Below are 27,984 nucleotides of genomic sequence, written 5' to 3'. Positions count from 1 at the left end.
CACCAAGCCTTAGTACTGCTCTCGGGCGCACTCCCCTCCTCGGGTGAGGAAAGGCGCTGGATGCCAGGCGGACACCCCTCCTCGGTCGGGGAGGAAAGGTGTTGGGTGTTGGAACGGCCTGCGGACAGCCGCCAGGCGAACACCCCTCCTGGGCAGGAGAGGCGCAGGACGATCGGGTCCAGCTGCGGGTCCCCTCTTCAGTCCGCTCTCTCCCCGGCCGATTTAAGTTGTTTTTACTCCGGGTGTAAAATTTTAGTATATTTTAATCTATGTATTTTCCATCATAAATATTACTCAGCATATAAAGATCAAGGTTTCTGGTAGCATCCTTAGAACAACACACATAACTTGGCAAGCTGCTTTTCTTTCTTCACTAATACTTATGTACAAATGATAGGTATTGGAATATGTGCTTATAACCCCAGAACTGGGATAAACCAGATAGGTTTGCCTGGGACTTGCTGTCCAGTCAAACTGGAAATATTCTGTCTCTAAACAAAACAAAACAAAACAAAACAAAACAAAACAAAACAAAACAAAGCAGTAAATAGTTCCCTAGTACACTTGGGGAACACAAACACATACATACAAATATACATGCTTTAGCCTAACAAATTCGACCAAAGAAATTATTTTAAGAATTGAGAAATATATAGCTAAAATACTTTTCTTAGTATGAGTATTATTATTATAAATATTTCTTGTAAAAAAGTGGCATCTCAATTTAATCTTGTTTTATGCATACGTTGATCTCTGTCTCTGGCACTGTGACAAATTCTTGGTGGTACGTAACTGTGCAGCCGAGGCTACAAGATCAATCACTTCATCTCTTTGGAATATCCCAGCTCTCCTGCTAGGCATTCATCATTAACTATTCCAACCTATGTCTACAGAAATGTTCCCTCCCTTCCCAGTGGCAACACTTAATACATACTTCTGCAAGGACTTCAGGTCAAATTGTGTGCCAGACTTAGACAAAAGCCCAGCAAGACTGTAGATCATAGAGGATTGAAGGAACGAAGGGTTAGCCTTTCTGTGGGACTGGTCCCTGAAGCTTTGTACTTGCCTTCTGTACTTTGAGGATTTAATGAGTCCTAGGAGCATCCTGACTAATTGTGAAATGTCCTAAGCTGGATCCTGGTATCCCAGAAAATCCCATCATTGCTCATGACTCTGCCCCCAACATAAATTTCTGTAGCTTGGCTACTGGCCTGATGGTTGTTGTCTCACATAAGAAAACAGTTTCATCTCTTCGATGTCTCTGTTGCTTTTCTATTTGTCCCTTGTTTCAACTATGATATAAGAAAGCCAAGAGAAAGCATCTTAGGAAAATTTTTGCACTGAATATAAAATGATTGTCCATGAGTCTTCTCAGAGTTGTTATGGATTTATTTAGGGCCCTCCGTTAAGTCCTTGTATATTGATATCCTTCCCTGACTGCTGCAGAATAGCTGTGACATTTGATTTTTCAGGAAAACAGTATGGTGCAGGCTTATGTGTTTGAAGGTAAAACATTTTACATTCTAACAGACAAGAAAACATTTGAAGGGTCTATTTGATTCCTGTAATAAGTAGATAAAATTATTTACCTGTGAATAGTGTTTGTTTTGTATGAAATCAATTCAGCATCACATCAAATAGAGAGATTAGCTTGCAAAATGGGACTTACTTTGACTCTTGACCCATTGTCTTTTCATTCCTCCATCATTTTGTCTCTTGTGTAGATGTGATGTGATGTGATGTTGTGGTGTGTGTGTGTATGTGTGTGTGTGCATGTGCACACACAACCTACTGTCTTTGTCTACCCTCATTCCTTTGCATATTCTATATGCTTGTGGAGGGACGACGTGTACGTGAATTCAAGCACATATGAACCTTACACATCTATCTAAGAAATTCAAATTGAGTGTAATTATGTTTTACTGATAAAAGAACTATTCAATTGAGTTCTTCAGAAAATCATTTCCTTATGTAAAGAGTGACATCTCAATTTAATCTTATACTATGCATATGTTAATCTTCTCCTATTTGCCAAGAGTATTTGTGCTGCTCTCAGGAATTCTGGGTGACTTACTCCACTGTCTTCCTTTGCTAGAGCCATCATGTTCTTTGTGCTTTTTTTTCCTAGGAGTCATCACTGCTGCTGACATTCTTGATCGAGAGACAACAGCGTCATACTGGCTGACAGTGTATGCCACAGATCGGGGTGTGGTCCCTCTCTATTCCACCATTGAGGTCTACATAGAAGTAGAAGATGTGAACGACAATGCCCCACTGACCTCAGAGCCCATCTATTATCCCGTTGTCATGGAAAATTCTCCAAAGGATGTGTCTGTCATTCAGATACAAGCTGAGGACCCTGACTCTGGTTCCAATGAAAAACTGACCTACAGGATTACAAGTGGAAACCCACAGAACTTTTTTGCCATCAATATCAAAACAGGTAAGGGCATGCTTGGCTGCTTTGAAATTGGCTGTCCACTTCGAATGGGTTGTCTGGCTCTTGCTGTACTGGCTTATCTACTTTATTGTCTAGAAAACAGAATCTTTTTTTCTGGGCATAGTTTTTGACAAGATGGATGTTTTTCCTGTCTACTTGGAGCGTTTTAATCTCACCTATCACTGAGGTGAACTGACCGAGTAAGAATCAGAGGTATCACAGATGGTCTCAGGTTTGCCACATTCATTGTAAAATATGGTTCTGGACTACTGAGATGGTCAGCTGCCTCCTCTCTGTCTTGAGAATAGGATGGCTGGCCTTTGTTGGGTACTTTATGAGAGCTGGCATTGTAAGATATTTACCTCTTTCTTGCTTAACTTAACACCCAGGTTTTATAAATGAACCTCTTAAAGGCTTAAACCTTAAGATTTTCTAGAGCTAACACTAGATTAGCGAAGATTATCTCATAGATTAGTTATCCCTATATTATCCATCAGTGAGGTATCAGTGTTTCAAAGAATTCCCCATGTTTGTGTCTGTATCTTTACCAGAGGGAGGGAGAGAGAGAGAGAGAGAGAGAGAGAGAGAGAGAGAGAGAGAGAGAGAGAGAGAATGTAATATTCTGAGCTTTTGCTTAAGAGGTTTCTAAAGGTTATAATAAGAATTTGATTTGTTCAGTACTTATCAGAAATGCATATTGTTTAGGAAAATGTGGAGTTTGGCTGACTGTGGCCTGACCAGGAGGAACACTGGAAGATAGTTTTGTGTTCTTTGTGGCTTTGACCTTGGCATACCACTGCTTTCCTGTGATGTGCAACGTTTAGACCTGAACAGAGATATTAAGGCCTCAGGAAGAATGTGATGGGTAGGACTTTAGTTCATTGAAATGTAGGATAATGTAATTCGTGATACTCAGGGTTGATGTTGGCTGGCTTTGTGCTTGGTTGATGCTTGTTGGTGTACCCAGAATTTTCTCAGGAACACTGACTGAATTTGTCTTTACTTGTCAAAGTAGAAATGTGTAGTGGACAATACACACATTAATAAAATGCACATAGCAAAACCTGAAGGGGTTTTCTGTAAGTCTAGTCCTGAGTCAGTCAGTGAATTTTTAAGCATACTTCAGTGCCCTTAAAAGTATGCAATCAGCACTTGACTTCTGTTTCATTATAAATGAAAGGTGGTGACCAGCTGGCAGTGTCTGATCACAGGCATACTTAAGCTAGAAGGAGAGGGATCAGACAAAGGAGCCTGACCCAGCATCTGAGACACACTAAGCATAGAAAGTCCCCCTGTACCTGATGATTAAGCCCTTGTACTGTGCCAAGACCCTCTGCTCTATTTCTGTGCTCTAGCATAGTATTAAAAATTGTGGAGAGAATGGAGGTATTGAAATACTTTTTTTATATTTAACACAAAGAAAGAGATGGAATGAGGAGGGAGAAAAACAAAGGCAATGTCAATAAATAAGCTGAGTGTGTGACATCTGATGCCTCAGACTCACACTCTGCTATTCCTTTGTGGTCTTGCTGCCATTTCAGTCATCAGGAGCATCTGATGCCTTGCTTTTAGGTGAAAGGACTCTATAAATGGACAAGTTCAGCTGATCCTGGCTTAGGGTTGAAAGTGGAAAATAACTCACAAGGGCAGATGGATATCCTGGCCATGCATCCTAGCCTACCCTCATGGACAGCAGGCCAGTGAGAGACTTTGTCTTAGTAATAAGTTACCTAGTGTTTCTGAAATGTGACACTCAAGGTTCTTCTCTGGCTTCCACATATACATGGCCACATAGGTGCACGCACACACACACACACATTCTTGCAAAGAGAATAACTGTCATGATTAAGGGTCTGTACCTGATGTGAGGAGTTTACACTAGACCTTGTGTGCATTGTGCTTACTGTCTTTTATGCACATGAATTTTCAGAAAGCCTTACATTATCATAATGTGGTTTAAATTACATAATAAAAGCCTTAATTGTATTCATAATTTCTCTTTCTTTGGCAGAGATTTTTTTTTAAATATGCCCAGAATGTCATTTTCATCTAAGTTGTCTAATTGTTTTAAATAAATGAGCAGCATGTCTTGGTTTCAGACACAATATAAGAAAACAATGTATATTGTTTATTTGCTTGTTAAGGTCATTTCACCTATCAGTTTTTGTCACAAAGTCCAATAAACAAGACCAAAAACTTAACATACATTTTGAGCTTACAAGAGACAAGAAGTAATAAAAAAGTAACAGAATAGTTGACACTGACCCAGTGACAATATGAACTCATAACTGGTGTACAGGAGCTTTCGTGAATATGGGGTTGGCAAGAGTGATGATCAGGCATAGATCACTTTATCTTTAGGATCCTGGGTTTAAAATACTTGCCCCAAACTTCATACTTGTGAAACTCCATGAACCACCACAGAGTACATCCAATATGACAGTCAGTCCTGATGTTGCCAGCTTTGTGTCCTCGGGAAGTTACTGATTCCCTTTGAAACTCAATTTTCATGAGTGTGATGGTTAACTTGGCCAACGTGATACAGGTGAAGCATTCACCTGAAGGAAAGGGTCTAGATGAAGTATTGCCACCTTCAAGATGGCCCATGGCCATGTTTGTGGGGGACTGTCTTAATTAGATTAACTGACGTGGAACTGTCTAGCACACTATCTAGGGCACCATTCCCATCAGGAGATATGGAACTGTAAGAGTGGAGAAACTGAGCTGAGCAAAAACATGTATTATTTCCCCCTGTTCTTGACTGTAGATGCAATGTGAACAAAGGTCTCAAGCTCCTGCCACTGTGACCTGAAATTGTGAACTAAAATAAACTCATTCTTATCTAAGTTACTTTTTGTAAGGGTGTTTTATCATAGCAACAGAAATGAAACTAGAACAGTGAGTAATGATTGCTGCAAGGAATTTAGAAGTTGTTGTGAGGTCTTGCCTCACTTGCCTAGCACAGCCAAATCTCAGGAGAAATGGTGCCCTGACTGCCTTATGCTAATGGCACAAATATGTGTTAGTGACCTAGGTTTCTTATCTGGAAATTGAACACAACTTTGCTTACCACACAGTTATTAGTCATGAACAAGGAAAATCACGGTTCATGTGGATGATGCCTGAAAAATGCATAACTCCTTAAGAAATGTGTTTTATTATGACTACATATTTTTGTGGGGGGACATGGGATGTGTAGGTGTCTATGTGTATATGTGTTTGTGGGTGATGGGTTATATTTTTACATGGACATTTGGAGGCAAGTGGCCAAGCACAAGTGTTGTTCTTCAGATTCTGTTCACCTTTAGTTTGGTTCGGTTTTAGAGAGGGTCTTTCAACAGCTGGAGGGAAGCTTGCCAGGTAGAATAGCCTGGCTTGCCAGTGAGCCCCAGGCATACATATCTCTCCACTACACCAGGCTGGTGTTACACATTCATGCTACCAGCTCTGCTTTTTATGTGAGAGCTAGGGATTGAGCCCATGTCCTCTCAGGATTGTAGAATAAACATAAACGCTTTGCTGACTGAACTATTTATCCAGGTTAGACTCTTTCTTTCATTTCTATAGTGCAGGGGGTCAAGCTCACTGAAGCCTGTGAGCTCTTAGTTCAGGGTATTGATCTTCTCCACAGAACCATGTTGGCTCCTTGATAGTAGTTTTAATCTTTGGCATTTCCTTTGTCCTAAGAAAGTTAGTGGTGTGGAATAGTGGCAAACAAACAAACAAACAAAAACATTGATGTGATATTTTTCAACAGTGAAGCCAGGGCTGAAGCTAACTAGCACAGTTAGCAAAGATTTGGGCTTTAGATTTTTTTTTTAATCCCAGAATGTTTTAGAATCTAGTAAATTAACCCTTTGGTCTCTCTGTGGTAGAGATGAAATTTGTAGTTTTGCTTTGTTCTGGAAATGTGTTACACAATAACTAAAGATTAAAGTGGTTAACACAAATGTGAATTGTGCCAATGTTCTAGGTGCACATCCTGTAGCACATAATGGGTACCACTGCCTTCCAAATAGAGAATGTCCCTGTTGAGCCAAACGGCGATTCGAGATTTCTCCACGAGATCTCGAGCCACATAGAGTAAGTGGGTTGTGGACATTTTTCCAGTACTTTTTTTCAGGTTAATCAGAGAAATAAAAGCTGACAAGCTGAAGGTCCTCTGTGGCCTATACCCTGCATGAGTTTCAGACAGAGCAGGAGAGGTCTCTCTCATGGAGCTCCTTGTTGGTGCTGCACACGTGTGATGAACAAGAGGCCGAGATGTCTTCCGACTCTGGAGAAGAGAAACTATGCATCCTTCTAGAGGGATGCAAACTGGCCACTCTGTGCTCATCATGACAAAACTGGGAAGGAGTGGGGGAAACTTGGTTCATTTGTTTTATTCCTGTGTTCACCCTACTTAGCACAGGCTGAGCAGGCTGCCATTAGATAGAGTTCTCAATGTATACATTATATGTTATTCTTGATATTGGACTCTGCTCCTCACTTGACAAATATTGTGTAGAAGCTGACTACATCTGGGTGACACTCTTTCATAAGGAAGGACTCTTGAAGGAACTTTGCATCAGTGTCTGTTGTGTAGCACTAGGGCTTTCCATTCAGTCTCAAGAAGTCCATGTTTGATACTACTGTTGACCCGGATCTCATGTGGGTGGGTAGGAACATAAGAGAATATGGTTTCTGAATGAAGGAAATTTAGTCTCCTGAGAAGATAGATCATCATACCTCATGCAAAGCAACTATGTAAGAAAACTTGCATAAAGTATGAACTGCTGAACTTTGTAAACTATCAGCTATGACTGGGGTGTAGCATCAGACCAAGCAGGTAGCGATGGGAGCCTGGTGTCCCTGAGGAATCGACTGGTCTGCAGAGGCATTCATGACCACCACCCAGTGCATAGGAATTAGTTCATTTAACCTCCAAAGCTAATCTGGAGATATTCCAGCTTCTTAAAGAGGCATTCTACTGCTATAACCTCCTGGTATTTGTACTAGTTTTGTTTTGCCGGGGGTTTCGTTTGTTGGTTGGTTGATTTGGAGGTTCAATGATATTTTATGTTCAGAGAGTCTTGGTATTTCCTGTTAAATCTTTCCCTGAGAAACCTGTCTCCTAAGGGATTACTTGGAGGGAAAATCATGGACAAGAGAAGGTTTTGACCTTCCTTCCTTCTGCTATACATAAGATCAGGGGAAGCATCCACTGTTTTGATAGTGTGCGTCTATGAAACAGGTCCTTGCTTAGCCCAGATCTTCCAATGGTTCTTTATCAGGGTTTGGAAAGACCTTTCCATAGTTTCTGTCACTTCTGATCTCTGAGCTTTGGTCGGCCCATTTGCCTATTAACTCACCTACACTGAATGGTAGTTTAGGCTTGACATCTTGGAATAAGTCTGAGCAAAGTATACCATATCTGCAAATGGACTTGCTTAACACACACAGACATCACACACACACACACACACACACACACACACACACACACACACTACTACACCTAAGTTATTTGAGAGACAGGAATCTTCAAAACTGTGTTTTCTATGAGAAGGCTTCAAGTTTGATCTGGCTGTTGGTTCTTTGGGATGTAGACATGAATTATCAAAATATTGGATGAGCTGAGTTTTTTAATCAGTTCTAAATAATAGCCTCTTGCCTGTGGGTTTGTAGTGTAAGAGATAACAGGTAACACTCAGCATTAATAAGAGAGTTAAGTGAGAAACCCAAGCCATGCATCAGCCTGGTAATGGCCAGGTGAGCTTATTAGCTATGGAGCCCTGTGGAGAAGCCTGGTAATTTGTGTTTCTGACAAATTCCCAGCACAGGCTGAAGCTCCCCTGAGGACCTGGATGTGCATTCTATAGATTTTGTTGACTTAAGAGGGTATCTCCAGCAGAGAAACCCCTGCAGAAGAGGCAGCCAGCTTTGTAAATGACCCCAACTCTCACTTTACAGTGCTGTGGTTTTGAGAATCAACTGAATTCCAAGTTCTTTCTCTACCCATTCTCCATTAATCCTCATACCCTTGTTTTCCATCCTGTTTCATAAACTGACTGAAAATGAAGTTCATGTCCCTTTAGTTGTCAGTGTGATTCAGCATCACAGAGTCCCTGGCCATTATATAATATCTGTACATAATTTTTTATTTATAACTTAATTTTTGTTGAAAAATAGATATTTGTGCTCAATATATTTTGGCCATGGTTTCCCCTCTGGCAACTCATCCCAGATACTTCCCACTTCCCCACCCATTCAAATCCACACCCTTTCTGTTTATCATTTCTAAAACACAGAACAAAGCAGAACTACTAAGAGGTAGCTTAAACCTACTTTGATAAACAAGCAATCACTATCGAGTTTTAGTAAACCCTTTGAATAAATAATTGTCAAAGAAATATTATCTCACAAGATAGGAATACTAAAAAATAATTTGCGCTTCAAAGTAAGTTAAACCCTGAGCTTATGCACAGCTCCACTTAGGGCTAATCTGCTTAGAACACCATCTCTTCTAGGAAATCAGAAGGAAAATGCCTATAGAATTGCAAAAGGGAAGTAAAAAGCAAGATGGGGGACAGTGCAAACAACAGTACTATTCCTAATTAATTCTTGTGTGTTGGGCAGCAGGTATGAGGAATATAGGGGTAGAAGAAAACCTGAGTCCCACCAGAGTTCCTGTGCTCTGGGCAGGCAAACACACTGCCGAACGCTTTCTACCTAGCCCTGGGTGGGTGTCTGGCTGTGGGAATACATGGATCCTAGCCCGAGGTGGACAAGGGGCAGTCTGAGGTCTCTGGTCCTTACGGAGGCCAGAGATAACAAGTTCTCAGTCCTGGGCATCCCAGATGCCACTGGACACCAAGGAAGAGCTGAGAACAAAGTAGGGGCCCCAGGGGCAGCTAGGTCATCCCTGGGGCTGAAGGGAGAAGAGGGCAGGGAGAGAGGGGGTGCTGGGTGGTTCCCATTCGGGGAGAGTCTTTGATCTGGTCTGTGGCTGGAGGGCAAGAAGGCCTTCTGGCAGGGGGGTGGGGAGGCAGGGGGACTGGTGGGGGGTGGGGGTTTAGACCCTGCTCTTTAGGGGAAAGCCTATTCCATCATTCAAGCATGGCAGGCCTTGATGAACAGAGACACTCTATGGTTCTAGAGCTTTATTGTAGAAAGGCAAGGAGAAAGAGAGAAGGTAAAAGAGGGAGGCTGGCCATGGCCACGTGGACAGGGAGAAGGGGGAGAGAGAGGGAGAGTTAGAGATGAGAGTAAGAAAGGTAAGAGCTTAAGAGAGAGAGGAGGGGCTGAGCAGCTCCTTTTATAATGGGCTGGGCTACATTGCTGTTGCCAGGTAACTGTGGGGAAGAGCATACCTGGATATAGTCAGGTAACTGTGAGGGTGGAGTCTAGCTAGAATGGCAGAAGCTTGGGGCTTTGTCTGTGTGACTAATAGTCACACAATTATGGAGTTGGGGGCTCTGTTGTGTCAGCACCTGTCTCCGGGTACGTGGCTCACTGTTCTGACCCTTGTAGAGTTTTCTACTAGGTCTCTGGATCAAGTGTCGTTCAACCAAAACAGACTGCCTTTCATGGTCCCATACTTGTGCTGCCTTCACAGTGGAGTAGGAAGTTCTCCCAAACCAGTAGAGATACACCAAATGGTGCTTTGATATTCATAAGGTCCAGGCACAAAGTAGATAATGTGGTAAATGAGTTTGGATGGACCTGTAAATCACCCTTGCTCTTTCCTTCAGCCATGAAAGGAGGCCTTGTCTTATAGAACATTAAATGGTATTCATTTCATCTAACAAGTTCAGGAGAACAAATGAGACTCATGCAGATTTATCATTGGGGTTATTTAAATTCACTGATGACCTCTTCATCTATGTCAGTGTGTTCTATGTGAACAAAGATAACAGGAAAGTCCTTGCAGTGTCCTTATGTCCAGGGGAAGCTGGACTGGGATCAATTGTGGAGCCTCCAGTATACTGAAGGATATGCTCCCTCCTGCCATGAGCACTGGCTATACCTTGTGAGGTCCAGCTCTATCTGAATGCATGCTGTTAATAACTATTTTAGAATTTCTCAGCACAAATACTTTTAGCATGTTAACTCTAATGGTACTATTTTGGGGGGAGCTTTCTTATACTGTTTAAAACACACCTTAAAGTATTTATCAGCTTCATGGCCTCTCCTCTACCTTCTACTCTCAGTTGTCACTTGCAGGCAGATATGTTCTTACTGAAACCACCGAAGCATGGTGGAACACTTGATAGGACCTTGTTCCCTATGACTGTTGACAAAGTATCCATACTAAAAAGATGATAGGGTAGTGTAATTTAAGAACAACAACAAAACATCTGTATGTAGGCTATGTATGTGCATACTATTACTAATAACCCATGGGAGTGGTCAGATGGAGGAAAGGAAAGGGAAAATGAAATCGTTATATTTTACTCAAAATGAAACATAAAATATAAAAGGAAGGAACCCAAACCTTCCTCTTGTCCCTTTAAAATTCTAGGTTCCTCACACTTTATAGGTCCTGGAAACACTTGATATGGACCCTATGCCACACAAGAAGAAAGCTTCAAACTTAATGAATGTGAATAAAGTTATCGGCCCCTTAGCATCTGAAGAGGATTTATCCAGCAACTGAACTCCCACCTGAGTCTGTTATGAGAAGCTCTCTCAATAAAGCAGCAGGAGGAGGTTATTTGAGGGTTTTAGGCTTAAAATCTTTAGAGCTTCAAATCCTGTTCCTATTTAAGGCTGGCCCTTTGATGGATAAACACACAATGTGATTTCATCCTGAAGTAGAGTGAGATGAAGCAGGGATGTATCACCCTCCCAGCCTCCAGTATGGCTCTACAGCTCAGGTTCTCAGGACATTTGGTGTCTGCCAGAGCGTACAGTACATGAGTACAGGCCCCAGGGAACTTCTGGGTAGGTTCTTGGGTGCTGAACCTGTGTCCTGGCACTGTGTTCAAATACATCATTGGGTTAGAAAGATTTAGGCCAAGTGGAAAACTGTACAACCATTAAGGCAGTGAGATATTTCACTCCCCTTATAGATACAAACTCCAAAGAGCAGGCTGCCAGTTAGACGATGACAAGTGCTTTATGTCATCTACAAGAAGTAGCTTTGGATTCAGTGAATATGATTACTGGGGAAAGGATTTTTTTAAAGAGCTGGTCAAGTATAATTACTTCATACAATAGGAGACTTTGAAAAAAGGAAGAGAGGGCTGGGCAGTTAGCAGCTATGTGATAAAAGCTTACAAGGAAGGTGCTGCATCACTGGCTGTTAATGAGAGACAGAGGCTCCCTGAGCAAAAAAGTATGCTGGCCATCCATGAGCTTTTCCCTGCTCCTCCATCCATCCCTGGCTGCTCAGGAAAGCTATGAGAAATTACTGAAGATTATTCGGGAGGGTGATGGAGTCACATAAATAAAGCAGATGATAGAGACGTATTTACGAGTGAAAAGGAGATTGATTGAGGTCATAAATTTCTCTTTTATTTATTGTATCTGGGTGTGATTTCCAGAGCAGTAATTTACTGTGTTGGTTTATTACTGTCTTTCTGTTCTGATGGTTGGAAACCTTGAATTTTAATTGAAACCACTGTCTACCTCCCTGAATCAGTAGATGTTGGATGCCACTGTGAGAGTGTCCCAAATGTTTTCTGGCCCTGATACCTCCTACCAGGGCTACAGCAGAGTTTGAACCTGCTAAGTGCTGAACCACGATAACATGTTCCATGGTCCCTCATTTAGCGTTTATCAGAAAACTGAAAAGAGATCTGGTGATTGGCCTAAAGTCACTCAGGTATTCAGCCCTTTGAACCTTAAGCAAGATGTAATCTGAAGCAGCTCAGCACAGTCTGTATCAGACGTTAGGAGCTACAGCACGTTTGTTCTAACTTTTACCCAGGTGCTGTGGTAGTGGTTTGAGTTGACATGTGTGTTGTGACTAAGTGTAGCTTCATTGGGACTTCTGGAGGCTACTTGTTGATAATGCTATATACTGTGTCTTAGGCATGTTTTTGCCTCAAGTCATGAGGTTGTACAAAAGTCATTGTTGATTGGTTTTAGGTACTTTGGAAATCAAGATCTCATCCATTTTAATTTCCTTGTTATTTGTCAGGCTCCGATTATCTGGAAACACCATATAAATGAGCCCTGAGTGTCCCACATGGGCAGTTACTGTTAAAAAAAAAAAAAAAGAGCTGAGATTTCCTAACAAATTAGAGTACAGCAAGTCCACTTTTGTCTCGATACTGCCTGTTTTGGTTCTTGGGGTTGTCATATCTTTGAGTGACTTTGCTCTTAATTTCTTGAAAGTTTTACAAACAGTGCACCTGTTTTAAAAATCTATAAATTTTATTCATATTGAGGTAGATTAATTTAGGAAATTATATGCAATGCCAATAATAAAACCAGCCTTATATTTTATTAACTTGTAGAAAAATGATTTTTTTTTAACTTTGCATGGTCATCTAAGCTTCATGATAAACCTGGAAACAAAATATGCAACAAAGAATGTGTTCAGGAGAGTAAACATGTAGGCCAAATGTCCTCACATTTGAATCCATGTGTATCACATGTTATAGCCTCATTCAGCTGCTGTGATAAAATAGCATGACCAAAAACATATTAGGAAGAAGGGGGTTTATATGGCTGACAATTCCAAGTTACAGTCTATGGTTTCAGAGAAGTCAAGCTGCGGACGAAAGCACCTAGTGACATCATATTCTCAGCCAACAATAGAAGCAAATGAATGTATCCATGCTGCTCATTTGCATGCTTTCTAGCTTTCTTCACTCTTCTACAGTTCTGGGGTTAGCCTAGGGGACAGTGCTACCCATAATGACCTGCTTCTACCTACATCAATTGCTAAGCAATGAAATTCCTCACAGGCCAATCTAGATAATTCCTCAGTTTAAAACCTTGTCCCCAGGTGATTCTAGGCTATGGCAAGTTGACATTTAAGATTATCCAACCCAGAACCTGGCTATGCGATGTTGGGAAGATTGCTTAACCTTTCTGTGCTACAGTTTCCTCTGAGAAACTGGGAAAGATCGTAATAGCACATTGGTTTACTATTAAGATTAAATAATTTAACATATGTAAAGTACTACTAGAAGCAACACTTGGCACATAGCATACTCTCAATAAATGTTACATATTAAACAAATCTGCACACACAGTTTGTTTCAGCTAACTGGCATTTACAGTGCATGATTAAGGTTCTAGACAGTTTATGTTTGCAAACTAAGACTGAATATAACATTTTTCTCAACGTTCATTAAGTTCACCATAAGGTTACAAGTTCCATCTATGTTAGCTCCTGTGTATATCATCACTTGATTTGTGTCTGACAAGTGGACAGTGAAGAAACAAAAGACGCAGACTCCCAGAAACCTCCCTATCTATCCAAAATGATTCGGCTTTTTAATCATATAACAGTATGATGCCTTGACGATGCACTGAGAGAAGCAGTGGGCTTTCTCAGTTTCAGTCCAACCTCTACCATTTAGTTGCTCTAGTTACAAGAGGCAGATTTATTTCATTTGCCTTGGCCTCGGAATTGTTACTTGTAAATGAGAGCTGGAAAAAGGATCAAATTTGTTCCTGTTGCTAAACCCTAGTCCTAAATTGCTTCTGCGTTTCCTGATACTGGGCAGACATAACTAATCAATGGTAGCAATGTCTCACCATCTTCTCACACTGGCATGGAAAGGCAGCACTAAGCAATGATAGAATTGTCTCATCATCTTATCCAGCTGGCATAGGCCTATATCACTAAGCTATAGCAGCATTACCTTACCATCTACACACACTGGCATCCATTACTACATAACACTGGAAGGGGCGGACGTTATGAATGGAGCCATGTGACATTGATGTCTCTAATAATACCTCTACCCAGGACTGTCTTGAATGACAATGACACTGAAGACAGCATTGTAGATGTAGTGGAAGGGATGCCTGGAAAGAGAATCCCTCTCCAGAAGCTGCAGCTTGTAGCAGCATCCCTGGTATTTGACTACTAACCTCCAGGCCTTTCTTCCTTGTTACAGTCAGATGGAGGTAGAGTCTTAGACTAAGGTTCTTTCTTCCAGAAATTTGTTGCTGGGATTCAGAAATAGTATCTGGCTAGAGTGGAATATAGTTGTAAACTTAAAACAAAAAACAAAAATCAAATAACAAATAACAAAAAACTGAGCGCCTTCAGTTGACATACAGCTGATCGAACAGACTAGCCCTGGCAGGTAATCTGTTGCTGCTAACGCTCAACTTACCACTGAAGTTAGAAGTGGGTTCTCTTTACATAATTGAAAGGTCCATGGCAGTCTGCTACTGTGGAAACCCTGTTGAGAGTGAGAATGCTGCCCAATGACTAGTAGTGCTTGGTCTGCTCTCTTATAGAACCCATGACCACTAGCTCAGGGATAGCACCACCACGATGGACTGGGACCTCTCACATTGATCACTAATTAAGAAAATGTTTTATGGCTGGATCTTATGGATGCATTTTCTCAATTTGAGGTTCCCTCCTTTCTGATAACTCTTGTTTGTGTCAAGTTGACATACATGCTCCATAAAAAACTCCTCAAATAGTCTGTTAAAAATTAATTATTTCAGTTTATTTGTGTCTGCACATCTGTAGCCTCTTGAACAATGTACATGAAAATTACCTATCTTCCCACACTAACTCTGAGAAATCCACCTGTGCTGTACCTGCAATCAGTGGGTTCCACAGCCATACGGCAATGAACCAGTTTCTTAACTCCCTTGTGGCTCAGATTCCCCATAAATATAATGATGCTAATGAACGAGTTATTGATAATATTCAATGACTTAATCAGTTTTACGAAGTATCTGGTTTAGTTTCTACATATGAAGTATTTAACAAGTAGTAACTATTGTAACTGGAGTGAAAAGGATTCAAAATTCTTCTCTTCAGAATTTTTACTTAATATGAATCATGTTTTGAAATTTGATAGCAAGCAGTCTGATGAGAAGCTTGAAAGATTCTTAAGTCTGTTATGTTCATATTCTATGAGTGCACACTATATACCAGGAACTGTGATAGGCACAGGACAGAGAAGGCAGGAAGGAGCAAAACTTCAGATACTCCAATCAAAGTCATTTCACTACCAGTTGACATTACCGTAACTGTCACCTAGCTTAGAATGCAGCAACTCATAGTAAGGGTTTTTCATGAGAGTTATATTTCTAACACTAATAAATTCTAATGATATTAATTAGTGGTCTTAGGGAGAAACCCTCTGAGAACATGAATGAGAAGAAGCGACAGAAATTCATCACGTTATGCTGACTTTTACATGCAGAAAGAGGGGCTTTCCAGTGCGCCATTTTAAACATGTTTGCATCACATACTTTGTTGGAGTAGGATGAATCCAATTTTCCCTCCCACCACTTAAGCAAATTTCTCATCTCTGTAAAATGTCATGTTTTATAAAGACATACTTCATCTTGGCTGTGTACATCCTAAATAGTCCATTTTTATTCAGTTAAATTGTTTTCTGTCATGGTGAGCAATGCTTTCTTCTGAAGAAATGATGTTCGGGTCCAGGAATTAGGGACATTTATTAAAATAGTGTATTAGGGAACTAGATATAGATATATATTATTTTTACAATTTTAGTTAATATTTAAGAACTTTTAGTGCCCAGTGAAATTACTTTTACTGCAAAGCAGCCTCTAATAATAGAGGTCTCTGAATTCTCACTTGTGTACTCAATTGAAATCATTTGTGGATTTACAGTTTTGCCTGCAGATGTTGAGAAAGGGATGTTGAGGGATGTTTCAGGGGGTCTCCGCAGAAGCTTTGCTAGGTCATGGCATCCAGTTAACAATGTAAATAAGTTGGTGCTTTTACCATGCTCTAACCTACTGAGGCTTTATTGACCTCAGATTCTAAAACAAGGAAAGAACACAAGGAAACCAGGAGCTACTTAGACTCTGTTCTCAAGGCAAAAAAATCACTGCAATCAAGCAAGAAGAAGGCTGATTTCAGGGTGAATTCTTAGTTCATTATTGAAGTGTCGTCTTAGAATTTTGATCATGTCTCATTCCTGCCAAACCCTAGAAATAAAGTGTATTAACAGTTTTCCCAGATAACAGCCCTGACACCATTAACCATCATTCTGGACCACACTCTAAACTCTATCAAATGTGTCCTTCGATTTTTCACAAAGTCTTTCGAACATTTTCCTGACTACTGGGCTATAAACACCCTACAGTGACATATGACCAGTGCTTGGGAGGTCCCATACCCTGTCACTTGCCCTCTATCCTCCTGAACAAAGGCCATTGTGTTTCTATTTTGTACTGGGGCCTGCAATGCTGTAGGTCATTCTGCATACCTGATTTCCATTTGTGTCTTTAACCATTACCTGGGTCCCCTGCTGTAGCAACTCCTGGACTCCTAACTTGAGCTCTGCTTGCTAATACCCACATCTGTGCTCACCCTGCCTTCTAACCCACAGACTAAACTGTGTTAAGATCATACACATAACATTTAAAATAGTAAGCAGGCAAGAATTTGAAAGCTGACCTTGAATATGCTTCCCAGGTTCCAAATATACCATGTTAGCAGCCCTATTCTACAATGGGTAGATCTAGCATACAAGGCTGGTGTCTTCCTTGGGGATGACTGCATTGCTAAGGGCCCCTTATTACACATCACATGGAAGCATTTAGTTCTCATTCGTGCCCATGGAAAGCAAGTGGTTATAAATTATTTTAAGGGGAGATGTTTTTGTTATTAAGAGCCTTGTTTTTCTATATGTTATAGGTTACAGTTTCTGTTGTCCTCTTGAACTTACTAAATTCCAATAATTTCTGTGTCCATCTTCCAATTGTTATCCAAAATCTGGAGAGTCCTCACTTGGAACTGTCTTGCCTTCAAGTGGTTGTGGGAACCTTTGTATACCAGCCTCTGGTTTCCAAGCTACTGAGATAGCTTATGATATTTGTTTCTCAATGTCTACACAGCTTTCTACCAGCTGTATAAAAGATCAAAGTGTCTCTCTGTTATTGTTTTAACCTTTGTTTTAGTGAATATTTCTAGTTTCTGAATGGCAACAAAAGAAAGCAGACTGGAAACAAGGCCAAATGTTTTCTTATAATTTCTTTGTCTATTCATAGGATGGGAATATGTGCTGGCATGTAAGCTACAAAGAAATAAGATTCTTAAGGAACAGAGATGTGACTTATTTGGTAGAGTGCTGACCAGAATGCAAAAAAGCCCTGGATCTGATGCATAACAATTCATAAAGTTGGCACAACAGAGCAAGCACATGCCTACTATCATCCTAACATTTGGGAGTTAGGACAGCAGGATCAGAAGTTCAAATCATCCTGAGCTTCAAAGCTGGAGACAGCCTGGTTCATCTAAGAATCTAGCTAGCAGTGGGCCACTGTAATTCCAGCACTCTGGAGACAGAGACAGGAAGATCTCTGTGAGCTCAAGGCCAGTCTTATTCACAGTATGTGTCCACCTATTTAGAACTACCTAGTGAGATTCTGTCTCAACAAACAAACAAACAAACAGCATGGTCAAACAGATAAATAAATGATTATTAAGAGCAAGGAATTTTATCCTTTTAGATGAAAATTTTTATTTTACTTTTAGACTTCTTTATTCATAGATAAGCAAATGCTTGCAGAACTTCCCTCAGGACCATAAATGTGGGCAAACTTCAGAAGTGAACTATTTTGATAGCAAACAAAAGTCCTATAAATCACCTATGCTAACAGCCGGCTTGCATCTCACAGTTTAAAGGGTTTTTCAGGTTGGAATCACTGAGTGTGTACACTGACCCAATCAGTGTCAATGTCCCCATACTTTCAACTGTTGGAGAATGGAGTTGAGAAATGCACATCACTGCACAGGGGATGAGAGGCAGTCTGAACACTTGTTAAATAAAACTCAGAGTTTGTCCTGGAGAATAAAGTTTCCAAAGGTGGTAACAGCATCAGCAGTGTCTGCAGTCAGGGCACACAGGGCAGCCGGAGCAGAAGTCGGCAATGTTCTTTCCTGTACTCAAGCAGTTCATACAGTGAGAAAGGCCTGGCAAGACTGCTTTCAGGGGAGGGGAGTGAGGAAGACGGGCCATCTGATTCTCAGGTTTGCTATAGACTGCGTCCTGTCCTGACACAGTGTCCTTCGGATGATGTTGCTCCCCAATAATAATTTTCATGTATGCGAGAGTTTTCCTCACTTGGATATCTGCTCACCATGGATGTGCTGTGACCATGGAGGCTAGAAGAGGGCATCCAATCCCAGGGAACTGTAGATGCAGATGGTTGTGAGTTACCATGAGGATGTTAGAATTCTAACCTGGGTCCTCCGGAAGAACAGCCAGTTCTCTTAACTACTGGACCGTCTTGTGAGCCTCCAGGAGTATTATTCTTATTGAGTAATCATTCATCTATTTAGTCATTCTTTGTTAAATATTAAGTATTGTTGATTGCAAATTCACTAGTGGTCAGGTATTTATTTGTATTAGGCATTAGTGACATAAACAAAAAGAGAGCTTCCCACATTTCAGGGGCTCCATGTCAATGCTGAATAAATGGATGGAGAAGCACAGGCTTCAGGTTTTCTGTATCGCTCCCATCAAACCGGGGGTTCTACATTCCTCTTTGTAGCAGGTAGTCACTTGTCCTTACTAAAATTATGGAGGCTGAAATTCTCCTAGTTGGTTTTGCTTTTATTTACATTTGAAGTGGTCTTGTTTGTTTGTTTTGAAACAAGGCTTCTCTATGTAGCCCCAGATATGCGGGAACATGGTTTTGTAGACCATGTTGGCCTCAGACTCAGACAGAGAGATCCGCCTGCCTCTGGCTCCCAAGTGCTGGGACTAAAGGTGTGTATCACCACGCCTAGCCCTTTGAAGTGTTTTTAAAATGTTATCTCTGGATTCCCCTGCCTCTGAGGAACTGAAAGCAGCTTTTTAGCATACAAGTCACCAGGACATGCACAGAACTGCCGCTTTCATGGCATACAAGCAATCAGGACATGCACAGAACTGCTGCTTTCATGGCATACAAGTCACCAGGACATGCACAGAACTGCCGCTTTCATGGCATACAAGCAATCAGGACATGCACAGAACTGCTGCTTTCATAACTGTCCAGATAGGATGAGAAGAAGTCGGTAATCTCACTTTAAATTGGTTTATTCTCAGTTACCATAAGCTATGTGAGTCACATCAGCTTTGTGCCAGACTTTAACACTGACTGATGTGGCTAATGGCTTTGCCCTGGTTAGAGCAACATCACAGTGCCATCCTCCTTGGACATGATCTCTCTCTGTGTGCTTGATTTACTGTGATATAAGGGCAACAGTAGGCAATTATTTGTGAGATGCCCTTTTACTTTCACATATGGGAGAAGGACAGGAGTTGGCCCTTGTTTGTAGAAATTCGAATAGTGATTGTAATATAAATCCACTTCACAGCACTAGAACGCTTATGTAGTCTGTGATAAATTTAGAAAAACCTGTTCTCTGTTTCCCAGCGTTGCTACAGGATCTCAGTGGTGAGAATCCTTGTCTCAGAATCGAGCTTATCTAAGTGTCATAGCCGCTCTGCTTAGGCCTGTCATTTTTTACCAGAGGTCAACCATTATATTGGCACTTAAAGTAAGTGGTGGGTAACAGAGTAAGTGGAGGCAGATGCCTGTCAACCTAGCCACAAGAAAACTTGAACAAAGTGACTCATGCTTCTGTCTGTCAAAAATAAACAAACTAGCCAGGATCTTCTAGTCTTTAGTGAATGGATCGTTTTATTCTGCTTAATCAGCACATTGAAGATGAATCACTTAATTTAAGAATCGCATATGAAAACCAATTCCACATCAGCTACTGCTCCAGGTGCTGGACATAGGAAAAAGAGCCACCCTTTAGTCCTTGCCCCATGATCCATGGGGGAGGGAGGGGCTGTTCTCAGAGCACTTCCCAATCACAGCTGCAGATTTGTGGATTTGCCTGGTGCTTAATCTCATTTTTATTGATCTGTATGAAACAATGGTTCCTTTTTCTGCCTTTTTATTTCCTCTACATTCCAAGCTCCTTGTCAAGCCAGAAGCTGTAAGCAAAGGTTTTTAAACGTGTGGGTCATTGAGATGGCTCCCCAGGTAAAGGTGCTGGGCTTGAGTTCAGTCTCCTGGACCCAAGTAGCAGAAGAAGATAACTAATGATTGTATACTATCCTTGGACCTACACACACACACACACACACACACACACACACACACACACACACACACATTTGCATGTGCATGTACATAAAATAAAAATATAATAAAATATGTGGGTTTTGTGTGCTAGAGGTCTAAATTTGTGATGCCAGTAACTCTAGAGCTTTAATTGTAAAGCCCTGACAGAACTCTCTGGGGCGTAATTACCCATTATATTCTTATAGTAGTGCATCTGGGCTAATATGATCTGTGGCTAATTTGATTGTATTAAGGGATACACACACACACACACACACACACACACACACACACACACAGCCTCAGCAAACCTTTTCTTGGCTTCCAGATCCTCCAAACTTTGAACAGTTAGCCTTATCTCACCAGGACAGATGTTGGTTTCTCTGCTATGATGGGCTTAGTTCCCTGACCCATGAGTCAGATAAGCTTTTTCTCCCAAAGTTGCTTCTTGCTAGGTCACAAACAATGAGAAAAGTAACTAATTCACTCTTCTGAAAGGATGCTGATGCAGAAAAACTCCTTTCCCAGATAAATGAAGAATGAGCAGCTTGTTGCAGTGCCAATCTAAAGTATACTGGGACAAACTCTGACCCTCATCACCTGCATCTCTGGACCTGAGGAGCAAGTCACCCCCCCCCCCCAAAGGACATGTTCTCACCTGAGATCATAGAGCCCTGTCATTAGCCAGTTATTCAACATACATTTGTTGAATAGATTAAAAAACAGATGAATTAACATAGAATAAATTTCTTAATATTAATTCTCAAAGAGAACCAGCACTAATAGATTCTGAATGCATCCTTTGGCCAGCAGTTCGTGACCTGGGATGCTGGGATTTGCCTGGCCAAGCACCCGGGTAAAAACATGTCTTTCCCCTTTTCAGTCCAGTGCCACACACCAGAAGTGGGCACCACTGGCTGCATCGCCCCAGCAATCACTTTAGATCCTAACTGACGATTTCTGATGTCACACATTCCCTCCTGGAGCAAATTTGTCTTCTTCTTCCTACTTCTCTCTACATGTTCTTATTCGATTTTTCTCCGCAACTTGTTTATCACAACTTTCCCTGTGGTTGGAGATAACAGATTTCTGCTTTTAATTCAAGAAATGTCTGCTGTAATGTTTCACAACATGATGCTTCCCTAATTCTGAGGGAGAGGATGCTGCCTGGTGGAGTTTTTTTTTTGTTTTGTTTTGTTTTGTTTTTTTTCTCTGAGTGTGTTTGTGCTGAGGTATAGGCTGTGACTGCCTCGGAACTGCAGTGCAAGAAGCCCCTGCCCCCACCCCCACCCCCATCTCTGCCAGGGTTTTGAGCAAATGTAAAGGCCTTTTTTTGTTGTAATTTAAATTCAGAAAGAGCCTATTTGTATGGTAATCATAGGCTAAGGAAAACAGTGTTACATTCCTCTCTGGGATTTGCTTTCTGACATCTTCACACTCTCTAGTACTTTAACCTGCATATTACAGGCAGTTCTAACTCCATATTTTAATAAGAGAACAGTACCCAGAAGATTAATCCACAGTGACAACAGGAAAGAAAGAAAGCAAGGTCGAAGCAGTAATTAATGTTGCCCTAATAAGCTATGCTGGTGTGTTCCAGTCTTCACCATGGCATTTTACTGTTATAACAGGATGGTTGTGTGTGGGCAAGAATGAAGAGCGCTGTCCTTCTTTGAGACATGCATGTTCCAAAATGGGGATACAAATCTTGTTCTTGTTGTTAGAATCTATTATTCAATGGGGCTGATGGTTTTATTTTTGGAGAAGTGTAATTTTTTTCTGCCAGGAAAAATAGGAAGGGGCTTCCCTCACTGGCTGTTTGTCTGGCTTCCCTCACTGGCTGTTTGTCTGATTCATTCTAATCAGAAGAAAGGTCAAGAGTGAAAGGTTTCTCTTCCAATCTTAGTGATCTTAATGTGTTCTTGTCCTCAGAGGGCAATCATGAGGCTTGTAGTTGCACCTTGAAACACACAAGTGACTCTAGTTTGTTTGCTTGCAAACTCTAAAATTAGAGTATTTCTCCCCTTAGTTTCATCGTGGCATGGATTTATCTTATACTCAAGGTTTCTTTGGGTCAGAGATCTATGTTCAGATCCCTGTCCAGGCACAGGTGACATTCAGAATGAGATGTGGCTAAGCAGTTTCTTCCTTTTGAGAAGAAGCAGTCAAAGGGATCCAGTGGGCCAGCCCACCAGGCTAATGAGGCTGCCTTCATTTAGTCTCAAGGGGAGATCACATATTTCACTTACAAGGCTGGAGTTCTTTCTTGGAGACCTTCTGAAAGGTTTCACATTCACATGAGTTTTCTGATAGTTGTACACATCAATTCACCTCAAAAGGAAACAATCTTCATACTAGCTGAGCCCAGGATGCCTGTGACTTCAACATTCAGAGATCTATGATCAAAGAAATGAGAAGATACTACCTCTGCAAGTATAAAGTAAGGAGAGGAGGTAAAATCAAACTAAGGAACTGTTGATAAGGTCAACTCTACCTCTACTACCTCTACAGATGCTCAAATAAAAACAAAACAAAACAAAACAGCAACAACAACAACAAAAAGCCAGTTTTAAAGTTCTTCGAGATCTCGGAGAGAAAGAAGGAGGCATCTTGGGAAGGAGGAAATCCCACCTATCCCATGTCCCACTAATGTCCTCTTACCACTGTGGGTTAGTTATAGATACCTTAGGTTCTTAGTGCAGCTCTACTCACTAACCCATACTGACCCATGGTTGACCAACCATTAACCTCATAGACTGGGGAGATTTGGCCTGCTATAAGGCAAGAATGGACCTGAGATAATCAGGCCAGGTGGCCATTGAACAAAGGAGCCCAGCATCTAGGGAGCCAGAGCTTAGTTTGGAATCTGGGCTTAGGTGATCTATGCAGGGCCCATGGAGGTAGACACAGCGCCTCTGCCTTCTGGGCTCCTGACCCAATGGGAAGATGAATGGCTGAAAGAGGTCTCTGGAGACTTTCTGCCCCGAGGAAAGAGCAGTTTCCTTGGTGGCTACAATTAAAGAAACAGCGCCTGTTGGAACCATTAATTTGTATGATATCTGTCCCAGAGGAGATATTAGAGGAACTCTAGTAGTTCCAAGGCCTCAGTATAAAATAGAGAATTCTGGGTCACTAAACTCAGACCACCATCCCAAAACACATGCATCCAGGTCAGACACCCTTGAACTTACTGATTAGTGATGCTGCTTGAGTGTTCCTGACATGTTCCTTGGGTTCCCAGACCCTTCTTTGTTTCTCTGGTACCTTCAGTGGGTAGATTTTATTATAATGTCAGGGCTTGCCACACCCATCACAAAGCTGAATTTGAGCCCTCTGGACACTAGGCCGTTCTTTCCCAGGGAATGTGGTCTTCCATGCATCTTTCAGGAATCTTTCTTAGCATAGTTCTTCTGCTTAAATACAAGGGAGAACATACAAAGACATTAGCATAGTCAGTCTGCCTAAACATGATGAAACTCATGTCTATTCTGGAACCTGGTATTAATGTTCTTTTTAAATTTTAGGGTCCTTAGAAACATTTCAAAACTATGCATAGTTTTGAAGATCAGTTTGTGTAGAAGGCTTGGATTCTAGAAGCTTGACTAGGGTTCCCTGGAAACCTCCAGGACAATTTTACCTCAGTAAGATTTCTGTGGAAAAGGAGGCCCCAGAGGGAGGAGAAACAGAAAGGGAATGAAATTCCCCTTACTTAAAGGACATCATCTTCAGTGACATTTAAACCAAAGAGTTTCTTCTATTAGAAGACTAGTTGGCCTGAGAGAAAGCAAAAGCTGGTCTTGGCGGTTTTTATCGGTCGACTTGTTGAGCACTGGACTGTGCACTGAGCCCGGGGTCTCCGTTTTTCATGTACTGAATCATTTGTTTAAAATTGAAGTCTAGAGAATGAGCTCCCCAAGATCATAGTGCTAAATGCTTGGTTCTACATCTCTGTCAGCCTTGGAACCTGACTGGGGACCCGTAAGCTGAGTAAAAATGCTACCATGGTCTCTCTGGAGGAAGAAGAAACCTCTTAACAAATACCCACTTCCTAGGACTCATGCTCTTATCTGAGCCGTCATTCCCACTGTGAGGACATTTCCTTTGAGGACAATCAGAACCCTATATTTGGGGTGATAGGCAGGAGATTCACTTGTATATTAAGAGATTTCCAACCAAGGGTTAGGAATATCACTTAGTGATAAAGTGCCTGCCATGTAAGCATGAGGATCTGTGTTCAAAACCCCGGCATCCATGTCCAACATTCTGAGGATGGTTGCACACATCTGTAACACAACTGCCAAGGAAGCAGATCCTCAGGCATCACTGGCCAGTCAGGCTAGCCAATGATTTCACACTGTTCAGTGAAAGACCTAGTAAGGAAGTCAAAACATAAGCAAGACAGCCATCTCTAACTTTTGTCTGGCACATACGTGTACACAGATGCACGTGTACACACAGCATACACACACAGAGAGAAAGATAGGGAGAGAGAGGGGAAGAGGAAAGGGAGAGACAGAGAGAGAACATCGCACACATAAAAAACCTACTCTGCTTAGGATATCTCAAGGCAAAGATCTGGTGCAAAGTGTCTTGCTCAATAATAGAGCTTTGTAGATCTGGTTCAAAGTTCTTGCTCAATAATAGAGCTTTGTAGACTCATGTCGGAGCTCAAGTTATAGCACAGGAAGACTGCAGAAGTGCTGGGTGAAGGAACAGAGTAATTAGGAGAACTTCTGTGTCTTTTCTGAGAGCACACAGTATCCACCTTTTATTTTCAAAATCCCACCCTAAGTGTGAACAATGGTGTCATCATTCCTAAAGAATGACTGAAGGAAATGAAGGTCACGGGTCTAAATAGTTAGAAGTCATCACTAAGTTGCCGTTATTAGAATCCAAAACTAAATTTATCGATCCCAGATCATGCGGTTTTTGGCTGACACATGCCATGGGGAGAATTATACATGATAGACAGTCGTTTCGATTTAATTAGAATATAATTATATCACTTCTACCCTTTCCTTTCCTCTTCCCAGCCCTTCCCATGTCATGCCTCACGTCTTAAAAGCAATAGTCTAATTTTCCTTGATTATTATTGTTATACACAGATATATTGTTATACACATATATACAGATATAATGTTCAAATAAATAAACACAATCTGCTGAGTCTGTTCTTGTTATTTGTGTATATGTGCTTCAGGGCTGACCATTTTGAATTGGATAAGCTATTGGGGTTCATCCCTGAGTGAGGATAATTCTCCGTCACTCTACAGGCAGTCATTAGTTGCCTACAGTTCACTGGACAGTTTTTTAAAATATTAAGTCTGGCTCACATAGGCACTGTCACTGCACGTTTCTCCAACAAGAAGAGTGTGTACCCTCACTGTAGACAAAGATGCTGATGCTCAGGGTGTTTCAGACATGAGTCCCAGGAAAAGGCTTATAAACACACTCCAGCATCATTGCTCTGAAGCCCTGCAGTTCTCAGAGCACTGCAACCTCCTGCCAAGAAGAGGATGATGTCTTCAGAAACCAGAAGCCCCTCTTTGTTCACATTCCTTCTTTACGAACTTAGATTACACTGACTCAAGCAGTAAAGCAACATGGAGATGTCTATATTTTATGTTTTCTAAATAAAAATTTTCAAAAGGGGTCACTTTTCAGGTTGTGTGGTCTACTGTGAACTGTTTTGCCACCCAACTTAAACAAGAGGCTCCCTGCCAAGAGAGACGAGCCAGCAAGCTGGGACTTCGAACATTCAGTAATTAACAGAGATAATTATTAGATTTATTTTATGACTTATATTTCAATAGAAATAGTTATCTGCCAATTTAAGTATAATTTGGGGCTAAAGAGTCAGCATCTTTTCCAGAGAATGTACAAGGTGGTCTCAATCCTAAGCTTTTTCTTTGTCCTCCCTTGGGATGACCAAGGCAAGTACTGATGTGTCCTCTCCACTGCTGCCCAGAATCCCCTCTCTAAAGAGTCCCCGCTGAGACAGAAACTCATGAACAATAGGTAGCTATTGCCAGCAATTGAAGCACAGCAGTTCTGGCCTTTGGCAGCAGTTGGCAGCAATTGGCAGCCTGTTTTCCAAGTTCCCTGCCAAGAGAGAGCTGGGCCTTGGAGTTACCTTGTTCCTTTCACCTAGTAACCATGCTTTTCTCTTTAAGAGAACAAAATAAAACAAAAGAAAGAAAAACAGAGCTACACACACACACACACACACACACACACACACACACACACACACACACACACACACAGACAGACACACACACATACACACTACAGTTTTCAAGCTAAAGTCTCCTGGTACAATTACATGTGAGTCTCTGTAGGTGCTAAGCAATATGTGTGTTATTCCATGTTAAAATCAATTCTTTTCCTGACAGAGAAGGACTAGGAAATCCCTTTTGATACACATTGATATCACAGTTAAAATGTGTAGGAGGATAGTTTGTATTATAAGTATAAAAGCACATTATGTTTGCATGTGTTGAATATTATACCCATCTGATTTTTTCCTTTCAATAGACACACAAAACCAAAATGCTTTAGAACTTAGGTGATCTGCACTTTTCAGAAAGGCAAACCATCAATATGCATAGTGTTTAATCGGAAGAATAATGTTCTTAGCTTGATTCAATTTAGTAGCTATGCTTCAGTTTGTGATGACATCAAAGGCATATCTCTCTCTCTCTCTCTCTCTCTCTCTCTCCTCTCTCTCTCTGTATGTGTGTATGTGTGTGTTTGTATGTGTACATATACGTGAGGAAACCAGAGGTCAATTTCTTGCTCAGTTGCTATCCATTTTATTTTCTTGAGACAGGATTTCTCACTGAACCTGAAACACACCAATCCAGCTAGTTCGAATGACCAGCCGGGCTCTTAGATGCTTCAGTCTCTATAGCCGCCCTAGGACAAATACTGAGCTCTCCTATGAGTGCTGGAGATCCAGACGCAGGACCTCTTGCTTGTATGCCAACCTCATTACCAGCTCAGCCACCTCTCTAGCCATATTTCAAAATATTTAAAAAATAAATTTTTATATGCTTGTCGACAAAATAAAGTATACATGTAGATGGTATTAAGTAAAATATGATCACAGGTAGTAGTTACATTAGGAGAGGCACATTTAGTCTATTGAGACCAATGCACAGTTAACACCTGAGCCTACCTACCCACATATGTTTTCACAGAGATGGAAGGAGTGCTTACTCCTGAATTCAGCACTGTCTAGACACCCTGGATAATTCAGTGCCATTTTTTGGGTTTAAGGTCAAATGGCAGGCAAATTTAATTGAGGA

The 27,984-nt window shown here is 41.2% G+C and overlaps 1 protein-coding gene across 7 annotated transcripts in view; it reads left to right on the top strand.

Annotated features, from left to right (window-relative positions):
* Nucleotides 1-27,984, top strand: part of Fat3 (FAT atypical cadherin 3) — a 603,560-nt gene that overhangs the window by 254,737 nt on the left and 320,839 nt on the right. For all 7 annotated transcript variants that reach the window (XM_021205908.2, XM_029542742.1, XM_029542740.1 and 4 more), the window contains exon 3: nucleotides 2,129-2,443. In XM_021205908.2, the coding sequence (XP_021061567.2) occupies nucleotides 2,129-2,443 (315 nt within the window). The remainder of the gene's footprint in view (nucleotides 1-2,128; nucleotides 2,444-27,984) is intronic.

The sequence above is a fragment of the Mus pahari genome, chromosome 10 (assembly GCF_900095145.1).
Source record: "Mus pahari chromosome 10, PAHARI_EIJ_v1.1, whole genome shotgun sequence".
NCBI lineage: Eukaryota > Metazoa > Chordata > Mammalia > Rodentia > Muridae > Mus > Mus pahari.
This window is presented reverse-complemented; position numbering and strand designations above follow the sequence as displayed.